This window comes from Octopus bimaculoides, chromosome 30, assembly GCF_046866305.1.
Source record: "Octopus bimaculoides isolate indiv1 chromosome 30, ASM4686630v1, whole genome shotgun sequence".
Classification (NCBI taxonomy): domain Eukaryota; kingdom Metazoa; phylum Mollusca; class Cephalopoda; order Octopoda; family Octopodidae; genus Octopus; species Octopus bimaculoides.
This window is the reverse complement of record NC_142957.1, coordinates 8,521,340-8,545,206: the sequence shown is the minus strand read 5'-3', so window position 1 is coordinate 8,545,206 and position 23,867 is coordinate 8,521,340. Positions and strand designations below refer to the sequence as shown.

Below are 23,867 nucleotides of genomic sequence, written 5' to 3'. Positions count from 1 at the left end.
GTGTGTGTGTATATATATGTATGGATGGATAAGTAATTGTATGTATGATCCCAACACGCCTTGCACTTTTCTGCCACCCCAAAATCTATTCCTGTTCCATTCTCTACAATTCTCTTAACCCCGTCATTCTAACAGTACACATATGTAAGCATCTAATGTATTGTACTTACCCACCTCCCCATCATCCTTCTCACACAATATTTTATCCTGACTGTATCACTTTGTGGTAGTTTGATGTATTTTACCCGTCCATCTACCTTTCCTGCCTCCTGTTGGCATGCAATAATTTAACCATTGCATGCCAACAATTTTACATCATGGCTGTTTGATGTATTGTACCTATCTACCGTCCAACCACCTTGTGCCCTCACCTAAACATTAATTTGTAATTTCTTTCGGAGGTTGTAAAAGAGATGTATCTATACATTTCCTGTCCTTTTTTATTATATCTCTTTGTGGTTATTTTATCTATCCACCTTGCTGCACCCATCCTCCCTACATCATGGCTGTTTGATGTACTGCACCTTTTGTTTCTATCACCTCTTATTTCTTTACTGCCCAGAAGGGGGCTACACACAGAGGGGACAAACAAGGACAGACAAACGGATTAAGTCGATTATATCAACCCCAGTGTGTAACTGGTACTTATTTAACCGGCCCCCGAAAGGATGAAAGGCAAAGTCGACCTCGGCAGAATTTGAACTCAGAACGTAGCGGCAGACAGAATACCGCTAAGCATTTCGCCCGGCGTGCTAACGTTTCTGCCAGCTCGCTGCCTTCAATCACCTCTTACCCTCGTCCGTAACTTTTAACCATTATTTCCTTCTGGGGTTGCATAAAAGATGTATCAATACATATCCTATCTACGTTTTCATTCTTCTCCTTCATCACCTCATTGCCTTAAGCAACACCTTTTACTCAACAATCACATCACCCTGCCCAATCAATCCTACAATGGTTTTTACCCATATCTTCCACCCTCTACGGACCAATCCTACAAAATGCCACATTCTATTCTTGCAGTGTCTAATTTTCCCCAATAATTCAAACTTAATATTGATATCGTTTCTTAATGAAGACCATCATTAATTTTCTAGGATTTTTCTTTTTACCCTATTTTAATTAACATTAATTTCAAATTTTAGCACAAGGTCAGCAATTTCAGGGGAGGTTCTATATCAGTAACATCGATCTCTGTGTTCAGCTGGTGCTTATATTATTGACCCTGCGAGGATGAAAGGCAAAGTTGACCATGGCAGCATTTTAACTTCGGACATAAAGTTGGAAGAAACGCAATTTGTTCAGTATGGTAATGATGCTGCCAGCTAACCATTTTAATTAATATTAATGGAGACCTATTTAACGAAGTGATGTTTTATTGCAAATTTTGGAATCTTTTATGAAGAACCCGTGATTAATGCTTTGTGGTTAAGCGAAACAGCTGTAAAGAATTTCTGGCAGCTCACCCATTATGTATATAAACATTGATGTAGAAATGTATCAATGTATGTATATCTGTGTATGTCTTATGCAATAAAATCGATACAAAAAGAGTTCATTGATCTTGCTGCAGGGACGCAAGATCCGACATTTCAGATTGAGTCCTCCTTCGGAGGAACATTGACAGGAGAGAAATAAATTGGAGAAAGCAGAGCTTTACATTGTCCGAGTTGAGGTCAAAAAAACTGGCTGCAACCTAGAACAGGGAAAACTCTCTTGTCTCTCCTTTTCTGTCTTACTTGCTTTAGTCAATAGACTGCGGCCAAGCTGGGGGGGGGGGGGGGGGGGTAACGCCATGAAGAATTTTTAGCCAAAATGAATATCAAACCCCAGTAATTTTTTTTTTTTCAAGCCAGATACTTATTCTATTGGTCTCTTTTGCCAAACCACTAAGTTACAGGAAAGTATACACACCATCACCAGTTGTCAAGCGATGATGGGGGACAAACACAGTCTCACACACACACACACACACACACACATATATATATATATACGACAGGCTTCTTTCAGTTTCTGTCTACCAAATCTACTCCCAAGGCTATAATAGAAGACAACTTGCCCAAGGTGTCACACAGTAGGACTGAACCTGGAACCATGCGGTTGGGAAGCAGGAGAAGAACACTCCACGAAATGTTGGATTTTCCATGCCTCACTACAAGTTCACTGCACTCTGTTTATCCATTTTACTATATGCGAGTCTTTCCAATGCAGACCATCCCCCAGTATCTTCGGAATCTGTCTGATCGTATATGTATGCATGTATGTATGTATGTGTGTATGTGTGTATGAATGTATGTATACATATATATAAATATAGGTATGTGGTTATGTCAGTGCACTATGCACCGCCTGGCACTGTTAAAACAGGTATTTCCTGCAGTTTGCTGCACCGCACTGGCACACAATGCGATATTGTTTCCCGTCCTCTGTTATCTTGGCGTCGTTGCGAGGTAGCGTAGTAGGGGCCTCACTGCCTTGGCCCTCGGGGAGAGAAGCATTGTCTACAGTGTTGGCGACGGCTTCTGTTGAACTGCTGTTGTCATCGTCACCCGTTCCATTCATGTTGTCGTGAGGCTGCGTGACTTGTGAGTTGTCAGAGTTGGCCGCTGGGGGCTCGGCTAGGCCTGTGGGGGCCGCAGCCGCCGCCACTGCCGCAGGGATAGTGGAACTTTCCTCGTCGTTGTTGTTGTTGTTGTTGTTGTTTGCGGTGGTGGTGGTGGCGGTGTCGTTTCCATGGCAATCTGTTGTGTGAGAGAGCAGCCCCATGCGGCTGGGCAACTTCTTGACGGGTTCGTTCGTGTGGTCGTCGCCCTTGTTGGCCCCCGGGGACGAGGGGTCGGCCATTGCAGAGGAAGTAGAAGTGTTGAATGCTGATTGGTTGGCATCGACTGCAAAGGAGAATGCAACAAATTAAATAAACACAAACAAACAAACAAACAGTTTTTTTTTATAGATTTGTTAGGTGTGAAGGCGCAATGGCCCAGTGGTTAGGGCAGCAGACTCTGGGTCGTAGGATCGTGGTCTCGATTCCCAGACCGGGCATTGTGAGTGTTTATCGAGCGAAAACACCTAAAGCCCCACAAGGCTCCGGCAGGGGACGGTGGCAATCCCTGCTGTACTCTTCCACCACAACTTTCTCTCACTCTTACTTCCTGTTTTCTGTTGAGCCTGTAATTCAAAGGGTCAGCCTTGTCACACTGTGTCACGCTGAATCTCCCTGAGAACGACGTTAAGGGTACACGTGTCTGTGGAGTGCTCAGCCACTTGCACGTTAATTTCACGAGCAGCAGGCTGTTCCGTTGATCGGATCAACTGGAAACCCTCGACGTCGGAAGCGACAGAGTGCCAACAAAGGTGTAAAGGAGGTAGGGGTGGTATGTCAGATGTGAAGCAGGGGTGACATCATGTCGAGTGTGAATGGGGAATACATCATATCAGGTGTGAATGGGGGTAGGGGGTGACGCGTCAGATATGAAGCGTGGGTGGGGCATCATGTCAAATGTAAAAAGCAGGGGTGACATCATGTTGGGTGTGAAGGGAGGGGGACACATCAAATCATGTGTGAGAGAGGAGACATCAATTCAGGTGTGAAGGGGGGCATACATCAAAATCATGTGTGAGGGGGCAGCGGTGACACCACGTCAAATGTGAAAGTGGGAGGAGGCGGGGGAGGGGACATCTTGCCTTACAATGTAAGAATATTTAGAATATTTAGGTGAGATACGGCCAATTTACATGCTGAATGAATATGTAGGGTAGACCGAGGAAGATGTAGGATTTAGTGGTGAGAAAGGATCTTCAGACATTGGGGCCTCACAGACAGGATGACAGGGGGACTGAGATTCCTGGCGCTTTGCTATGCTTGAGAAGACATGTAAAGCTAAGTAAAATCATTATTTATCTTGCATACAAGCTCGTCCTCTGCATCCCTCTTCTGCTGAGCGTTTACCTGTGATGAGGGAGAGAATAGGTACCAGATCATCTGGGGGAGTGTTAACATGTGATAGACTGGGGCCTTATCCAGGAGGAGATTTATCTCACATCACAATGTGTCTCTGATAAAACACTATATTCTACATTAATCTCAGTTCACATCTAGCCATGTTGAGGGAGAGAATAGGTATCAGATCATCTGGTGGAGTGTTAACATGTGATAGACTGGGGCCTTATCCAGGAGGAGATTTATCTCACATCACAATCTGTCTCTGATAAAACACTATATTCTACATTAATCTCAGTTCACATCTAGCCATGTTGAGGGAGAGAATAGGTATCAGATCATCTGGTGGAGTGTTAACATGTGATAGACTAGTGCCTTATCCAGGGAGAGACATCTTCATCTTTATCTTTCACTTCACAGCATGAAACCACAGCTAAACACTGATACTTAAAGGCTAAATTGTTCCAGTTGTGACCATCCTGTCTTTTATTCAGGCATAGTGTATCTAGGACTACATTATCTAATGTGTCCTACGTTGTTGTTGTTGTTTAGCCCCTGGTCAGTCCTGATCCAGTAGACCTGTGATCAAAGATGCTCCAACTGTGACCATCCTGTCTTTAATTTTGACGTAGTGTATCTAGGACTACATTATCCAATGTGCTCTTCCTTGTTTCTTTTGTTTAGCCCCAGGTCAGTCCTGATGCAGCAGACCTACAATCAAAGACGTTCCAGCTGTGACCATCCTGTCTTTTAAGACATAGTGTATCTAGGACTACATTACCTAATGTGTCTTTCCTTGTTGGTGTTTAAACTCAGGTCAATTCTGACCCTACAGAGCTATAACCAAAACAGTTTTACCATGTAATGTACCCCTTTTCTCTGGTGTGCAAGCTGAGAGACATTTAGCTGCTATATCTAGTTGTTTGGATCAACCATGTGTGTGTGTGTGCGTGAAGAAACACTTACCTGTCATCATGTAGTCGAAGGTCAACTCCTCTCCCTTAGCAATATCTCGTTTGGCAAACAAAGCAATCCGAGGTAAGCGTGGATCAAGGGTGTTAATCCACACACCGAACACTTCCAAATTGGGGTCACACTGTGGATGAAAGACGGAAGATAATGAGGTTGGGTCAACGGTGGCATCAGCGTCAACAACCATTCATGTGTGTGTTAGTAGTGAAAAGATTTACAAGAATCCCATAGCTTTCTTTTGAGTTTAAACATCACACCAGACATTGTAAGGATCAATTTGAAATACACTAATGCCTTGATATACGAGTTAATTTATTCCCAGAGACTGATTGCAAAGCGAAAACTCGTGAAGCAGAGAAATAATTTCCCATAGTAGCAATGTTGTAAGTCGTAATTCATTCCCAGAAAAATATTTCACTAATAAAATTTATAACACTCTGTGCCCGCGACATGTGTAAGGACTTTCGAGAGAGATCATTGCCATTGCCCCTGGACTGGCTCTTGTGCGGGTGGCACATAAAATACACCATTTTGAGCGTGGCCGTTGCCAGTATCGCCTGACTGGCCTTCGTGCGGGTGACACGTAAAAGCACCCACTGCACTCTCTGAGTGGTTGGCGTTAGGAAGGGCATCCAGCTGTAGAAACTCTGCCAAATTAGATTGGAGCCTGGTGCAGCCATCTGGTTTCACCAGTCCTCAGTCAAATCGTCCAACCCATGCTAGCATGGAGGAGCGGACGTTAAACGACGATGATGATGAGGATGAACACTCATGAATAAATGGCAATAAAGCAACAATAAAATGTAAAGAATATTTTATGTAAAGTAAAAAGAATGTCAAGATTATTGATAATAAAAAATATATTATTATTATTATAATCGTTTTCTGAATCACTTTCAGTCACACTAGACTCGCACACACGCCATCACTTGTAGATGTGATCGCCAATTCACAAGCACTCATAGACAGACTTGTAGATTCCTTTTTAAAAAACGAGTCGAGTTGTTTGCTTAGAAGAAGCTTTTTTTTGTTTTTGTTGCTCTCTGTAAATTTCTCAGTAACAAGAAGGAGCATGTTATGGTAGGAGAAACATTTGCACCTTGTTCAAAATTTGGACCTCGTGCTTGTAAAATGAAACTCATAAACCCGGGGTCTCATAAAGCAAGGTATTACAGAACACACACATTTTCTTATTAACTGCTATATATTTCGTATGTGTGTTTCGTGTGCAAGATTCTTGATGTGGATACGTGTGTTGAAAGAAATACAATTAAACCTTGGGAGAGGCATTATGCCGGTAATAAACACACGCACTGGTTCAGTCCTTTATTAATTTATATAGTTTTTTTGTTAAATTATTTCATTGCACTCTTGCAATCTCTTCAGTAACTTGTCTCTCCAGTTTCGAAACAACGCCAAAACAACGCCAGATCATACATTCAAAATAAATGGAAGTGGAGAGACAAGTTAGTGAAGAGATTGCAAGAGTGCAATGAAATAATTTAACAAAAAAATTATATACTGTTTATAAATTAATAAAGGACTGAACCAGTGCGTGTGTTTATTACCGGCATAATGCCTCTCCCAAGGTTTAATTGCTATATATTAGTTTCTGTGATTTCACTGCATTTTATCTCCAACCGATAAATGGTCAGTCTGTTAGCATTGGCATCATTGGCATTAGGAAGGGCATCCAGCTGTAGAAACTACGCTAAATCAGACTGGAGTCTGGTGCAGCCCCCTCAGCTTATCAGCCCTGGTTAAACCGTCCAATCCATGCCAGCATGGACAATGGATGATGATGGTGAATATACTAACCTATCAAACATAAAGCGGTGAGCTGGCAGAAACGTTAGCACACCGGGCGAAATGCTTAGCGGTATTTCGTTTGCCGCCACATTCTGAGTTCAAATTCCGCCGAGGTCGACTTTACCTTTCATCCTTTTGGGGTTGATTAAATAAGTACCAGTTACGCACTGGGGTCGATCTAATTGACTTAATCCCTTTGTCTGTCTTTGTTTGACCCCTCTGTGTGTAGCCCCTTGTAGGCAATAAAGAAATACATACCAACCTATCAAACATTAATTAGAACAGACTATTTCTACTAACGTCCAACGTAACAAGGTGTAACACCTTAATTAGAAGCAGAGGCTATTTCTATTAATGTCCAACAAGGTATAACACCTTAATTAGCAGGACACTTTTACTACTAACGTCCAACATACAAGGTTATAACACCTTAATTAGTGGGACAGATTATTTCTATTTATGTGCAACATAACAAAGTATAAAACCTTAATTATCAGGACAGACTATTTCTACTAACGACCAACATAAGATAGCACACCTGTAATTAAAACAAACCTGACACCCAAAAGCCTCATTATGCCATAAAATTAGGGAACTCACCGAATGGTTCACAAAATGCGACACGTTTCCATAGTAACCAGCATCCACTGTGAACGGGCAATCGCCATCGTTGTAATCTAAGTCAAACAGGTAGGTTCGACCCTCAGCATCGTAACGTTTGCCTCGTCTCTCTGCCTCTTCGTTTGTTATTACCTGGGAAAGAAAAGAAAGAAGGAAATAGAGAAAGGGAATAGCAAATGCTGCCTGCCTGCTCCAGGAATTGAAACCACGTCTTCACGATCACTTATGCGCCCACAGCTGAAACTCAGAGCAGCAACGGACTGACTCGACCAAAATGAAATACTTTCTTATTTACCATAGTAATGAGTACTCCTTCGTCCCGACAGTCAACACTGAATGATGTGTGTGTGTGTGTGTGTGTGTGTGTGTGTGTGTGTGTTGGACAAAAGTTGTAACATTGCTCGTGGTATCTGAAAGTTGTGTCAACTGTAACCTGTGTATCAGTTTTAGCTATGATAGCCAAACTGATATCACAACCTCCGACTGCACAAATATAAACATAGCCTGATGAATAGCAAGCTGAGTGCCCCCTCATTGAGTAATTACTACTTCCAAGGTCCTGCTAGCAAGGGAACACATCTAGCCTGGACTCTATCTGCTCCATTCCCTCAATTTGGATCCTTATTTGCATATATAGCAACCCTAGTTGCGAGCTGTGAACTATGAAATAACTTTTTTTCAGCTTATCAAACTTCGATATGAGAAAAACCCGCAAACTTCCTCTTTTACTTGTTTCCGTCATTTGACTGCGGCCATGCTGGAGGGGGAATACATATGCCATAGAAACCGAGAAACCGGGCCCATAAATCATATATACATATCATCATCATCATCATCGTCGTTTAACGTCCGCTTTCCATGCTAGCATGGGTTGGACGATTTGACTGAGGACTGGTGCAACCGGATGGCTACACCAGGCTCCAATCTAAATTGGCAGAGTTTCTACAGCTGGATGCCCTTCCTAACGCCAACCACTCAGAGAGTGTAGTTGGTGCTTTTACGTGTCACCTGCACGAAAACGGCCACGCTCGAAATGGTGTCTTTTATGTGCCACCCGCACAAGAGCCAGTCCAGGGGCACTGGCAACGATCTCACTTGGCTTGCCGGGTCTTCTCATGCACAGCACATTTCCAAAGGTCTTGGTCAATATATATAAATATTAACTCAGTAGTTAAAAAATAAACATCAGAATTGGGCGAACAACTTTATATCGTCCCCCATATATTCACACCGTTGAACATAAATAAATACATTAGAATACCGGTTGTATTCAGAACTCAAAACCCAAAGGTATACACATATAAACACATGTGAAAAACCTGTAAAGAACAATGCATATGAAAGCATATGAAGAAAATATGAATGTATACATAACAAGGTGACTAGAAATTATAAAAAGGGATCCAGAATAATGTCCATCGTAGAGTGTAGAAGGAATTCAAGTCTTTCCTTGTAATATTGATGGATTACCAGAATGTGGAACCTCTTTGGTGAAGATATTTTTCCCTGATGAAAGGGCCAGTTCCCAGTTTGGTATTAGAATGTATTAATGGATTGTGGCAGTCATCATCATCGTCGTCGTCGTTTAACATCCGCTTTCCATGCTGACTGGCCTTCGTAGGATTTTCAAGCGAGATCGTTGCCAGTGCCGCCTGACTGGCCTTCGTGCGGGTGGCACGTAAAAAGCACCCACTACACTCTCTGAGTGGTTGGCGTTAGGAAGGGCATCCGGCTGTAGAAACTCTGCCAGATCAGATTGGAGCCTGGTGTAGCCATCTGGTTTCACCAGTCCTCAGTCAAATCGTCCAACCCATGCTAGCATGGAAAGCGGACGTTAAACGACGATGATGATGAACTTAAGAACCTCCAACAACTGTGTAAATTCCAGAAATTTCGAACCACTATGCCATATGCCCACGGGCATATGGCTTAGTGGTTAAGAGCATGGGCTACTAACCCCAAGATTTTGAGTTCAATTTTGACCTGAGCAATATTAATTTCGCTGGCTGACTAAAAAAAAGCATGGCACAAGCAGTAGGTTACACAAAAAACTAATGAAACAACAGTGAAAAGAGTAAGAAACATATGAACATACCTCACCAACGTATTCCATCACAAAAGATCCTCGTTTAATTTTTTGAACAGTTTTCACGCCCCATCCGCGCCCGTTGGATGTGCGGAAGACACACACTTTGAACTTGCGACCCTGCTGAACCACCCGGTTTGGGCACTCGGGCCCGCACTTACACCGCCGGTTGCACTCGTATATGGGGACACCGCGTCCCACCCTGAGTCGCTTCCCGCGATAGTATGCAAACTCCGTGCCGCAGTTGGCCGGGCAGCATGACTTTCGCTCGCTGTAACAGTCCGTGCACTCGCACCCCACGAGGGGATCCTGAGGGATGTCGATGCCCTCCATCGCTTTGTAGTCGTTGATGTATTCGAAGTTCTCGGGTGGCCCTTCAAGGTCGACTAAGTTCTCGACACATATGGGCGAAGGATCGGCGCAGACAGCATTCAACTTGTCCTGCCATTCCTTCAGCGCCATCTGCACCACGTGTTTTGTCTGCTTGTAGTGTTTGCTCTTGGTGTTGTTGTAATTATTGTGTCGAATGCGCCTGGGTTTCCGGTCCTTGCACATCATGAGGCCCTTGATGATCTTGTTTGCGCCGCCGTGTTTCACTGTGGTTAGCGACATAATCTGCATCGGCGTGATCCGTTCGTGGACGGGAGATCGGAACAGCTTGTCGAAAAGCTCTTCCACGCGCCGTCGTTTGTTCACCACGTCCCCAGAGTTGCGGTTGTCAGGGGTGGATCGTTTGCGCGACTTCAGAGCAGCTCTTTTTCTGTGGTATTCGTCGATCAGTTCGTGGCATTCCAGGTTAGCCTCAGGCTCCCAGGTATTGAACTCGCTACTCCAGCCTTTCCATTTGATGTAATAATAATTCACATCCTACAATAGACAAATGAAAACAATTAAACACTCGTTGATCAATTAAAATGATGCATAACCATGTGTGCATTTACACACACACACACATATATATATATAGATAGATACATACATACATACATACATACACACACACAACAATCAATAACATGTACAAAGAAAATCATATCTTTATTTTAGATCACACCTTTTAAAAATCCAACAATTGTCTCAAGAGTGGCCGTGTGGTAAGCAGTTTGCTTACCAACCACATGGTTCTGGGTTCAGTCCCACTGCGTGGCACCCTTGGGCAAGTGTCTTCTACTATAGCCTCAGCTGGTGTGTTTACGTCCCTGTAACTTAGCAGTTCGGCAAAAGAGAACGATAGAATAAGTACTAGGCTTACAAAGAATAATTCCTGGGGGGTCGATTTCTTCGACTAAAAGGCAGTGCTCCAGTATGGCTTTGGTCGGCCCGAGGCTATAGTAGAAGACACTTGCCCAAGGTGCCACGCAGTGGGACTGAACCCGGAACCATGTGGTTCGTAAGCAAGCTACTTACCACACAGCCACTCCTATGCCTATGGTATTGGAAAGTTTTCCACAGAAGTCTGAGAAAATCAGTGGCAAGTGAGCCATGACATAAGGGGTTTCAAAAACCATTATGTCCATCGCACTTTGGAGTGCCGCCTTTGGAAGAGTTATATCACAACGTTAGTGCAAATTATCAGTGGAGATGATTCAGACAGAAGAATGGAGTATTCTCTTCTAACGGTCTCTTTTTGCCGAACTGCTAAGTTACGGGGGACATAAACACACCAGCATCGGCCATGACTGCGGTCTCACTTGACTCGACAGGTCTACACAAGCATGGTGTATTGCTTCACTCGGGTCAACAGGTCATCACACGCGCAGCATATCACCCAATGTTTGACCGGTGCTGTTAACAGGCCAGTCACACGACACTGGCATCAGCCACGACTACGATCTCACTCGGCTTGAGAGGTCTTCTCAAGCACAGCACATCGCCAAAGGCCTTGGTCTCTCGTCATTGCCTCTTCGAGGCCCAGCATTTGAAGATTTAGCCCCAACCACCTTGTCCCATGCCTACATAAATGCCAAATTCATCAGTGACGGAGGGGTACACAGAAATGGGGTAGGGTAGGGCTGAAGTAAATATTTATATCTGCCCGTGACATGTGTAAGGATTTTCGAGCGAGATCTTTTCCAGTGCCCCTGGACTGGCTCTTGTGCGGGTGACACATAAAATACACCATTTTGAGCGTGGCCGTTGCTAGTACCGCCTGACTGGCCTTCATGCCGGTGGCACGTAAAAGCACCCACTACACTCTCGGAGTGGTTGGCGTTAGGAAGGGCATCCAGCTGTAGAAACTCTGCCAAATCAGATTGGAGCCTGGTGCAGCCATCTGGTTTCACCAGTCCTCAGTCAAATCGTCCAACCCATGCTAGCATGGAAAGCGGACATTAAACGACGATGATGATGTGATCTAACAGTTAGGACTTGGGTGAGCAAGGAGTGAAGAGATGGGGATGGGGGGGGGGGTGAAGGAAGAAGTTAAGTGAGAATGAATGAATGAACGCCCCTACCTCATCATCTGTGTGATCCACTACAGCTTCCACTTCATATTTTTCATCTTTGTCCCACAGGATCTCACCGCTTTCCATCACTGGAGGAAGAAGAAAAGGGAGGAAAAAAATAATTAACAACAACAACAGCTGTTATCACCATCAACACCACAAACACCAACACCAAAATTGCCATGTGTACATATAGATGTATGTATGTATACTCTTTTACTGGTTTCAGTCACTTAACTGTGGCCATGCTGGAGCACCGCCTTTAGTTGAAGATATATCAAACCGAGGACTTATTCTTTGTAAGCCTAGTGCTTATTCTATCGGTTTCTTTTTGCCAAACCGCTAAGTTACGGGGACGTAAACACACCAGCATCGGTTGTCAAGCGATGTTGGCGGGACAAACACAGACACACAAACATACATATATATATATATATATACACGACGGGCTTCTTTCAGTTTCTGTCTACAAAATCCTTGGGTCGGCCCAAGGCTATAGTAGAAGACACTTGCCCAAGGTGCCACGCAGTGGGACTGAACCCAGAACCATGTGGCTAGTAAGCAAGCTACTTACCACACAGCCACTCAGCGTCCGTTATCCATGCTAGCATGGCTTGGACGGGTTGACCAGGACTGATAAGCTGAGGGGCTGCACCAGACTCCAGTCTGATTTGGCATTGCTTCTACAGATGGATGCCCTTCCTAATGCCAACCACTTTGAGAGTGTAATGGATGCTTTTATGTGCCAGTTTTGTAACACCAGTACCTGCCACGATTATGATTTCACTTGGCTTGATGGGTCTTCTACTCAACCACAGAGTGTTGTTAACGGTCTCAATCATTTGTCAAACATCAAAAATCATAACAAGGTGCCATGCAGTGGGACTGAACCCAGAACCATGTGGTTGGTAATATAATCAACTAGCCTCTACCCCAAAATTTCAGGCTTCATGCCTTTAGCAGAAAGTATTATTATAATTATTATTAAGGCGGTGAGCTGGCAGAATTGATAGCACACCCGGCAAAATACCTAGCGGTATTTCATCCATCTATGTTCTGAGTTCAAATTCTGCCGAGGTCAAATTTGCCTTTCATCCTCTCAGGGTCAATAAAATGAGCACCACTCGAGCACGGGGGGGATGTTTTGATATTATTGACTTAGCCCCTCCCCTCAAATTCCAGGCCTTGTGTCTACAGTAGAAAGGCTTATTATTAACATTACTAATTATGGATTTTAATGAAATAGTCGTTAACAAATTGATGAAAATTTAACATGGGAGGATGCGTGGCTGTTGTAATAGCCACATGTGAAAGTGCGTGGCTGAGTGTGTGAGTGAGTGTGTGTAGGCAACACTACTGCAACACACACACTCCACCATCACCACTCTTTTCCTGCCCCATCCCTTTTTTTGTGGTTAAAACAATGGCAGAGTAGGTAGTGGGGGAGGTAGGTGGGGAAGGAGTGGTCTGTTTCAGTGTGCAACACCACCACCACCACCACCACCACATAATTTTCTCACCCTACCTTAACCCTTCTGCCATCTCCTCAACTCTTTCTCTACCCACCCCCTCTCCCTCCAATAAGACGGAAACTGAAAGACGCCTGTCGTACATATATATGTGTGTGTGTGTGTGTTTGTATGTTTGTGTTTGTTCCCCTAAGATAGCTTGACAACCAACAGTGGTGTGCTTACGTCTCAGTAAATTAGCGGTTCGGCAAAAGAGACCGATAGATTAAGTACTAGGCTTACAAAGAATAAGTTCTGGGCTCAATTTGCTTGACTAAAGGTGGTGCTCCAGCTTTGCCACAGTCAAATGACTGAAACAAGTAAAAGAATATATATATCTATATACATATTTTTTTTCTCCGTATTCTTTCTGTTGAAGAGCGTAGCTCGAAACGTTAAAGACTTTCTCTATTTCTGAGCATTAAACTAATACATCCTTTTGTTGTTTACACCACCTGTCCTCATCTGTTGTTGTTTTTTTTCGTAAATTCGCCCATATATATATACATACATCTATATATACATACATGTATATATATGACAGCTGCATCCTCGTTACACGAGAAAAGCCATTGCCAGAAGACTTACTGAAATGATTCATGATTGTTGCCATGTGATGCCCTTATGTGGCTTTTAAGCCCGGCCAAGCTTTTATACATTTTATTACATACTGGACAACTGTGCTGGCTGGCAAGAGAAACAGGTGCCACCATATGCACTCACTTAACATGTCATTTTAGACCTCCAACTGAGAGGTACACCTTTCTACATTTTACACATGTTCTGTTGTGAATCTTAACAGCCACATCATTGTTTATCATGGGTTGATTTCTGTGAAAATTTTGATGGCTCACCAGGCTTGCACGACTCAAACACCTCCGCCCACAAACCACACACACAAAAAGCAACACTCTCTCACTTTCCACAGGTTCCCCCACCCCAATTCTAAGCCCCCTCCGAATTCACTCTCTTCCTCTCAAACCTTGAACAACCATCATGCACTATCCATCCATCATGGTCTTGTGCCCCCCTCTCCCAATTACCAGCTGCAATTCCTTTCTGTATCAGAGCATTTTTAAGGCAATCCTTAAACTTTAGTTTAGGCTTATGTACTGGTCTCTTGCCATCTTTCCAGCTCATCAGTCATCCTTACCAAATTTTCCCAAATTTTTGTTGAAGGCGTGTTTGGCATTGTCTTGGTTTTTGAAGCATTTCTCACGCAGGAAGTTGTCGAGATGCTTGAAAAAGTGGTAGTCGGTAGGCGAGAAGTCTGGCGAGTATGGCGGATGAGGCAGTTTCGTAGCCCAATTCGTTCAACTTCTGCAGGGTCAGTTGTGTGATGTGCGGCCGAGTGTTGTCATCCTTACCAAATTTTCCCAAATTTTCGTTGAAGGCATGTTTGGCATCGTCTTGGTTTTTGAAGCATTTCTCACGCAGGAAGTTGTCGAGATGCTTGAAAAAGTGGTAGTCGGTAGGCGAGAAGTCTGGCGAGTATGGCGGATGAGGCACAGTTTCGTAGCCCAATTCGTTCAACTTCTGCAGGGTCAGTTGTGCGATGTGCGGCCGAGTGTTGTCGTGGAGAAGAATTGGTCCCTTTCTATTGACCAATGCTGGCTGTTGTTGTCAGAGTTTCTTATGCATTTCATCCATTTGCTGACAGCACTTTTCCGCCGTAACAGTTTCGCCTGGATCCAAAAAGCTCTGACGGATAAGAACGGCCGCAGACCCACCATGACCTTCTTTTGGTGCAACTTTGGCTTCAGGAAGTGCCGTGGAGCTTCATTGACGTCCAACCACTGAGCTGAGCGACGCTGGTTGTCGTAAAAAAATCCACTTTTCATCGCAAGTCACAATCTGGTCGAGGAACAGGTCATTCTTGTTGTGTAAAAGAAGGAAAGACAACACTTCAAAACAGGGTTTTTTTTGGTTGCTGTTCAATTCATGCAGCACCCATTTCTCAAGTATTTTTGTTTTTCCAATCGGTTGCAGATTGTATACATTACGTCTAATTCAGAAGCAAACTCTCGAACAGTTATGCGTAGATTGACTTCAACTAAGGCTCTTATGTGACCGTTGTCAACACCCAATGGCCAACCACTACGCTTATCATCTCCAAGACTCTCGTCACCGCTACAAAATTTCTTGAACCACCATTGTGCTGTACATTCATTAGTGGTTCCTGGGCCAAACGCATCACTTGGCTTGATGTGTCTTCTCAAGCACAGTATATTGCCGATGGTCTCGGTCATTTGTCATTGTCTCTGTGAGGCCCAACACTCAAAAGGCGCTTTTAACATGCCACTAACAATGGCCACAACTAGGATTTTACTTGGTTTGACGGGTCTTCTGAAGCACAGAATATTGCCAAAGATTTTGGTTAGTAGTCATTGCCTCAGTAAGGCTCAACATTTGAAGATCATGCTTCACCACCTCGCCCCATGTCTTCCTGGGTCTACCTCTTCCACAGCTTCCTTCCACTGATAGAGGTTGGCACTTCACACAGCCCTCCACATCCATACATATCACATGACTATACCAATGCAGTTGTCTCCATTCCACACCACATCTGATGCCAAGTTAAGTGTTGCAAATGGTTAGACCATTAGCGTCAGAGGACTCCAAGATCACTGATTCTTCCTTTCATGCCATACAAGAACTTTATCTTCCAATGTATGCCACAGAAGACCTTGTGACGTTTTCAAACTACTGTCAATCTTTGCTGATGTAGTCTGCAAGATGGATCTCCTAAAAGCCATCTTTCCAATCATCTGCCAATCCAGATTGTAACACGCCACCATCATCATCATTTTAATGTCCACTTTTCCATGTGTTGGGCAAAATTTGTTGAGGCAGGTTTGTCTATGGCTGGATGCCCTTTCCTCTCACCAATCCTCACCTATTTGCAATCAAGATAATATTTTTCACCCTCTAGGGCCAGACCGGTTTTCATGGAAGATTGGAAACGAATGACACCGCTTACATGACAGTGACACTCATTTACAACTATCATGCAATGTCAAGACTAGGAGACAGTAACAAACACACACACGACAGGCTTCTTTTAGTTTTCATCTACCAAATTCACTGCCAAGGTGCCACACAGTGGGACTGAACCATGTGGGAAACAAATTCCTTACCACACAGCCACATACACATATGTATACATACATATATATATATATATATATATATATACACATATATATAAACACACACACACACACATATATATATATACACACACACACACATATATATATATATATATACATGCACACACATATATATATATATATGCACACACACACATGCACATATGTGATCTCTGGTCAACCGTACCCAATTTTTACAGTTGTCACCTACTCTTCCTCCTTCCTATTCTTTATATTTTTCCCTCTCTCCCTTTTTTTTCCTTATTTCTAATAATCTCCCACACTTTCAGTTTTCTTGCTCCCACTCCCTCTATCTTTACCTTTCCAGCTTCACCCCCTCCTGGGCCACTCCCTCCTACCCCCCTCTCATCTATAACGCAAGGAGACATGTAGCTCCTCTCCAGCAACAAACCTGTTCTATTCTGCCCTCTTCACCTCCTCTCCACACCCAAAACTCTCATCCCTTGACATAATGCCCACCACTCAGCCAAATGACATCCTAGTCTTGCAGGCTGCACAGTGACTTCACTAGCACCGATGCACCATCGTTTAACATCCATTTTCAATGCTGACATGTGTTGGATGGTTTAGCAAGAGTTGCACCCGGCCCTGATTGTCTGTTTTGCCTGGGTTTCTTTGACGGGATGTCCTACGTAATGCCATCCACCTGACAGAGTGTACTGCTGGGTGTTTTTAATGTGGCACCAGTATCATGCTAGGAAAGGCATCAAGCTATAGAAAACATGCTAAAGCAGACACTGGAGCACAAATGCTCTCTTTATAGAATCTTGTCAAACTGTCCAACCCATGCCCACGGTTTGACAATCTCTTTAAATGTAATATAATTTTTAAATCTTTGGATTTTTTAAAAATATGCTAGACCACTGGTTTAAATTGATGATGAATAGATAGACATTGATAGAGATAAACATTGACAGAGAGACAAAGAGATAGACTCAAACAGAGATAGACACAGGCAGAGATAGACTCAGACAGAGATAGACTCAGACAGAGATAGACACAGACAGATAGACACAGAGATAGACATGGACAGAGATAAACAGAGATAGACATAGACAGAGATTGACAGAAACAGACAGATAGAGATAGACAGACAGACAAAGAGATAGACAGACAGACAAAGAGATAGACACAGACAGATTAGACTAAGAGATAGACACAGACAGACAAAGAGATAGACAGAGATAGTCATAGAGATAGACAGAGATACACACAGAGATAGACATAGAAATAGAAAGGCATAGACAGACATAATGAGAGACAGAGATAGACAGAGACAGACAGATAGATAGGCAGATAGACAGATATATAGACAGGGAGATAGATAGATAGACAGATAGGGAGATAAATAGATAGATAGACAAATAGATAGGGAGACATAGACAGAGATAGATAGATAAACAAATAGATAAGGAGACAGATAGACAAATAAATAGGGAGATAGATCGATCGATAGATAAACAGATAGGGAAATAGATAGACCGATAGATAGATAGACAGACAGCCATTTTGATAGGGAGATGTATAGATAGATAGACAGGGAGATATATAGATAGTTTCCAAGATGCAAACATAGATATTTAGAAAGTGAATGTGAAATAACGAGATTCAAACTCACGTCTGTCTAGCAGCTTTGATGCCATCATGGGGCCGACTTTCTTCAACATTAGATAAACCAAATATCTGTTGGTCTCCGATGAGAACTTCACGTTCTCTTCTTGGCACATTCTCTGCAGATCCAAAATCCCCGACAGGCAAGGCACCTGCACGTCGTCTTCCTGGCGATGCATCCTCGCCTCCACTTCTTCCTTTTTCTTCAGGATTATTATTGTTACTGATCGATTTAATCAATTGCTAGATTAGGTGAGGGCCACAAGGGCCCAAACCTGTCTTTTTTTTATATACCAACCGATTCAAAACATGTATGTATATGTGTATGTATATATATGTATGTATGTATAGGAATGTATTTACGAATGCGTGCGTTTGTGTGTGTATGTACAAATATGTTGTGTCGGAGATGCTTGTTTCGGTGACTTCCGGTGAGGTTTGGAATTGAACTCGAAACGAAGATGATAGTAAAATACCGATATTATAATAATAGCAGCAGTAGTGGTAAAAACTAATAATAACTAATAAGAAGAAGAAGAAGAAGAATAAAAAGAATAGTGGTTGTTACTGTTATTGTCACTGGCGGTGTGTAAACTCCTCGTGGTGTTTTGGTCTTTGTGTAGAAAGCCGTTTTGGTCTCGCAATCAAGCTGGGATTACGACGATAATGATGATGATGCTGTTGATGACGATGGCGATTGATGTTAAACGTTAAATGACGACGACGGTGGTGGTTGTTAATGAAAGCCTGGATATTCGAGGTCAATTAAGGGCGGCAAAAGAATGTAGCGCTCGTTCCGGTTAATTAATTAATTAATTAATTGACAACGTTGATGATGATGATGTCAAAAATGGTGATGCGCTTCTTTCTGATCAAAGCGATCTCGGTTTCAATTCAGCTGGGAGCCAAATTAACGAGTGTTTCAACACCGGGAGGGGTTGTGTTATGTTTGCGTTTGACTATGTGCCTCGGTGGACTTACACACTCGCTTCCGTGAATGTATGTGTGTCTGTACGCCTCGCTGGACGAGAACTCCCGTTTACAAGAGTCTGTAGGTGCCTCGATGGACGTAGACATGCGCTTGTGTGTCTGCACATTTGTGTAACTCGATCGATTTAAACATCCGCTTTGTTTGTAGATCTCTGTGCCTCGGTGGACGTAGGCGCCTGCTTGTGTCTGTGCGTAGCTAAGTCTCAGTGAACTTAGATGTTTGTGTATCTGTATGCCTCCGTGGATGTAGACACTAGCTCATATATATGTGTAGTGCCTCGATGGACGTAGACATGCACTTATATGTCCGTGTAATGTGCCTCGATGGACGTAGACACCCGCTTTTAAGTGTGTACGTACCTCGATGGACGTAGATATTCGCTTTTAAGTGTCTGTTTATCTGTGTGTCTCGGTGAACTCAGACACTCGCTCATATACATGTGTATGCCTCGATTGGCGTAGGCACTTCGTATATATGTCCTACACACAACAGCAATATCCGTGTAATTAATAATCCGTGGAGTATAAAGGAGGGAGGGAGAACCAAAAGTCAATTAAGAAACAAATGCTTTAGGTCCGGTTTGGTTTAATTAAGATGCGAACAAAATTGTGATGTTGGACACAGCGATGGTCCTAATTGTTATGACTTGTTGTTGTCACCTCTTATTTCCCGAACGATTGGTGCCATTATTGTTGTAGAGTGCAGGAGAGGAGGAGAGGTTGGAACACTCGGAGAGAAAAGGAAAACGACACGCGGCTGGTGTTACTGTGTATGTGTGTGTGTATATATATATATATATATATATATATATATATATATATATCTAGATGTGTGTGACTATGTATGTAACAACAGTTATGTGTGAATGTAAGTTTGTATATAACTATAGATATGTGTGATCGTATAGATCTATAGATATGCGCGTCAGTATATATGTCTATATATCCTCCGTGTGTCTATATATATTTATATCCTCCATGTGTCTGTGTACATTTCTAGATGTCCTCCGTGTTGCGGCCGTGGTTCCATGTAATGTGATCCGTGATCGAATTTCAGGGTAACTGCGAGGAAAGAAAAGAAGAAAAAAAAAATATAAGATTTCGTTGTTTTTCTGTGTAACTTAAAAACTATATTCCTGTGTGTCTCGGGGTGGAATTTCCTAATCAATATTATTATTATTATTATTATTAATACGATCGGCTTTGTCTGATCGCTTTTGTAAATCTTTTACAGAGCCATTATATATATATATATGGGGAATGCATGTGTACATCGATGTATACATGTGTGTGTGTATGCGTGTTTGCATGTATATATATATATATATATATATATCTGCGTGTGTACGAATGTATATGTACATGTGTGCGTATATCTATATACATATATATTTATGTATCTACGTATATATGTGTGTATATATATATATATATATAAATTACTGACCGGCTTGTATCCTATGTTGTATTCTCTTTCTCCAGCTATTTCTTGGTGTGATCCGGCTCTCATTCACATCCTAACAGAAATATACATACATATATATACATAGATGTCCTTACATCTATATAATTCTCTTTCTCCAACTATTTCTTGGTGCGATCCGGCTCTCGTTCACGTCCTAACATAGAAATATACATACATATATATACATAGATGTCCTTACATCTATATACCTACACAGCTAAATATATATATATATATATTTATATACAGTACTAAGGGTTCGATTCCACACGAAATCGCACAGTTGCAAGTGGGAAGCCGGCCGGCGTCAGTGGTGGGGTTGGGCGCCTGGCTGTGTGTACTTCTTCGACAGGGATCGAACTGGCGCCGTCAGCTTGGCAGGAAGCTGTTGGACACATTCAAAAAGTTCGCGGCCATACTCTTCTGCCAACTCGATCGTCATTGGTCGAGACGAAACGCACGTGACCAACAGTAGGCGGGAGAAAGAAAAAGTGGTTCTTCCTTGAATGTGACAAGGGGAGATCACTCTCACTTTCTCGCGCGCTCTTTTCCTCCCCCTCCCTCTCGTATATTACATCTGCCATTCTCTTACTGCCCCTCTCTCTGTCTCTCTTAATTACTCTTCCCACTCCTCTAGTTTAATCACTTTTGCACTCTATCCCTCCCTCCCCCTTCAGTTCCGACTGTGGTCTCTTACTATCCCTCTCTCTCTCTCTCAGTTTTATATATTACCTTTTCTACAGCTCCCTTTTTCTTTTTACTCTTTCTATTACTCCCTCTTTCTCTTTTTCGCATTCATTTTAACTTACCTTCTTTGTCACTTTTTCTCCTCTTTCTTTGCTTCCATTCTCTCGCTTACGCTCTTCCACTCTTACTCTTTCTCTTTCACACTTCCTCAGTACCCCCTCTATCCCTCTCTTTCTCTCTGTCACTCAGTCTAACTTCTTACTCTATCTTAACTTACACTCGCGCTCTTCTCTCTCAGCGAGTGAGAGTCTTCCAGACAAAGCCGGGTTCACTTCCTTTTCTTACAAACACGAAACGAAGGCCATACCGAGGCTGCTAAAAGCGGCGTTGACGGAAAATAGACTAACAATAAAAGTTATTCCAGCCGCGACCATCCTTGTCTTTTATATACACACAGTGTATCTAGGACTACGTGATCTAATGTGTCCTTCCTTGTTATTGATGCTTAGCCCCGAGTCAGTCCTGATCCAGCAGACTTATGATCAAAGACGCTCCAGTTGCGACCATCCTGTCTTTTATACAGACACAGCGTTTCTCGGACAACTGTGTCCGTTCTTGTTGTTTTTTTAACCCCAGGTCAGTCCCTACCCAGCTGACCTATGATCGAAGATGTTTTAGCTGTGAACATCGAATGTATTTTATATACGCAATATATGATTTACATGCATCAGTCAATAAAATAAGAATGATAAGGCGGCGGGGTGGCGGAATCGTTAGCACGCAGGACAAAAAAGAAACACAAACTTAGCGGCGTTTCGTCCCGTCTTTACGTTCTGGGTTCAAATTCCGCCCAAGCTCAACTTTGTCTTTCATTCACTAAATGACGATAAGATAAGTACCAGTTGTTCACTGGAGTCGATGTAATCGACTAGCCCCTCCGCCGAGGTCGAGCTTTAACCTTTCATCCTTTCGGAGGTTGATGAATTTAGTACAAGTTAAACACAAGGGTCGATATATGTAAACGAGTTAACCCCGTCCCTTACACCAAGATTGCTGGGTTTTGTGCCAAAATTTGATACCATTATTACGGGAGAGTTAAATCTGAAGGAATTTGGCTGCTGTTTCTAGCATATGATTGACTGCACAGTGGCTTCTTCTTTGTTTCGGGAGTAGTTGATGTTGTTATAGTTACTGTTGTCGTTGAGCGACCTGGCAGAATCGTTAGAGCGTCAGGGAAAATATTCGGTGCAGTTTGTTCCAGGGCAATCCTTCGGTATCGGTAGACGACACCATTCACCCACGCAACCTTCCTTTGTGATATAGACAAAGAGACGTCGTCTCCTTATACCGACACTTCGTTGGCCAATACCGAAGGGTCGCCTATTTCAGTTCTTTACAACCAACGTTCAATTCCCGCCGATTCAACTTCACATTTTATCCCTTTCAGGGGTCGATAATAAATATTACCAGTCAAGTACCGAAAATAAAAATGAAAGAAAAAAAAAAGACATATACTGCATTCTTGTACAATAGCGTCGGAAAATATTTAATGCTTCTTAAACTGTAATTTCTTCGAATGTGTGGGTGTTTCAGCCATCGTAGATCCCAGTTCTCTTGTACTCTTTTACTGGCTCCAGTCGTTGAACTGCGGCCAGACTGGAGCAACGCCTTGCAATGTTTAGAATTCACATTGGCACCAGTGCTTATTTTACATCTGGTAATTATTACGTTGGTTGGTTTTATTTGGCCGCATTGTTAAGTTATGAGGATGTAAACAAACCTACACTGGTTTGTCAAGTGATCAAGGTTCAAACACACACACTCATATGTACATATCTGTATTTATCTATCTATCTATCTCTTTGTCTATCTTTCTCTCTGTCTGTTTGTCGGTCTATGTGTGTGTATATTTGACGAGCTTCCTCATAGTTTCCATCTATTAAATTATTTCACAAGGCTTTGGTCAGCCCAATGCTGTAGTAGATGATATTTGCTCAGGGTACCATGCAGTAGGACTGAATCTAAATGCCACATGGATACGAGCAAACTTTCCCAGGGTTAAAAAGAATAACAAAAACATGGAGGAAAAGACCCCCACCCCCACCTAATTCTCCGATTCTCCCCCTCACCCCATCTTTTCATTATTTTGCAGTTTTGCTTCTTTTTTCCTTTTACTTGTTTCAGTCATTTGACTGTGGCCATGCTGGAGCACCGCCTTTAGATGAGCAAATCGACCCCAGGACTTGTTCTTTGGAAGCCTAGTACTTATTCTATCGGTCTCTTTTTGCCGAACCGCTAAGTTACGGGGACGTAAACACACCGCCATCGGTTGTCAAGCGATGTTGGGGGAACAAACACAGACACACAAACATATACACACACATACATATATGTATATAATAATATCAGGGACAAAATCCAAAATTACAGGTAAAAACTCAATTAAAATCAATTTATAAAAAATTAAAATTAAATTGAGCTTTATAGATAAAATATACTTGGTTATTTTCCCTGAGAATTAACATTGCTATATATATATATATATATATATATATATA

The 23,867-nt window shown here is 42.6% G+C and overlaps 1 protein-coding gene across 1 annotated transcript; it reads right to left on the bottom strand.

The window, feature by feature from the left end:
- Positions 1–342: 342 nt before the first annotated feature.
- On the bottom strand, positions 343–20,984 carry LOC106878284 (histone-lysine N-methyltransferase SUV39H2). The gene is made up of 7 exons (XM_089346267.1): positions 20,605–20,984; positions 18,175–20,219; positions 11,885–11,964; positions 9,441–10,298; positions 7,325–7,477; positions 4,910–5,039; positions 343–2,891 (listed from the first exon to the last, which is right to left on the bottom strand). Exons 2-7 carry the CDS (start codon positions 18,344–18,346, stop codon positions 2,362–2,364), a joined length of 1,923 nt encoding a protein of 640 aa, XP_089202393.1. The 5' UTR covers positions 18,347–20,219; positions 20,605–20,984; the 3' UTR covers positions 343–2,361.
- Positions 20,985–23,867: the final 2,883 nt, after the last annotated feature.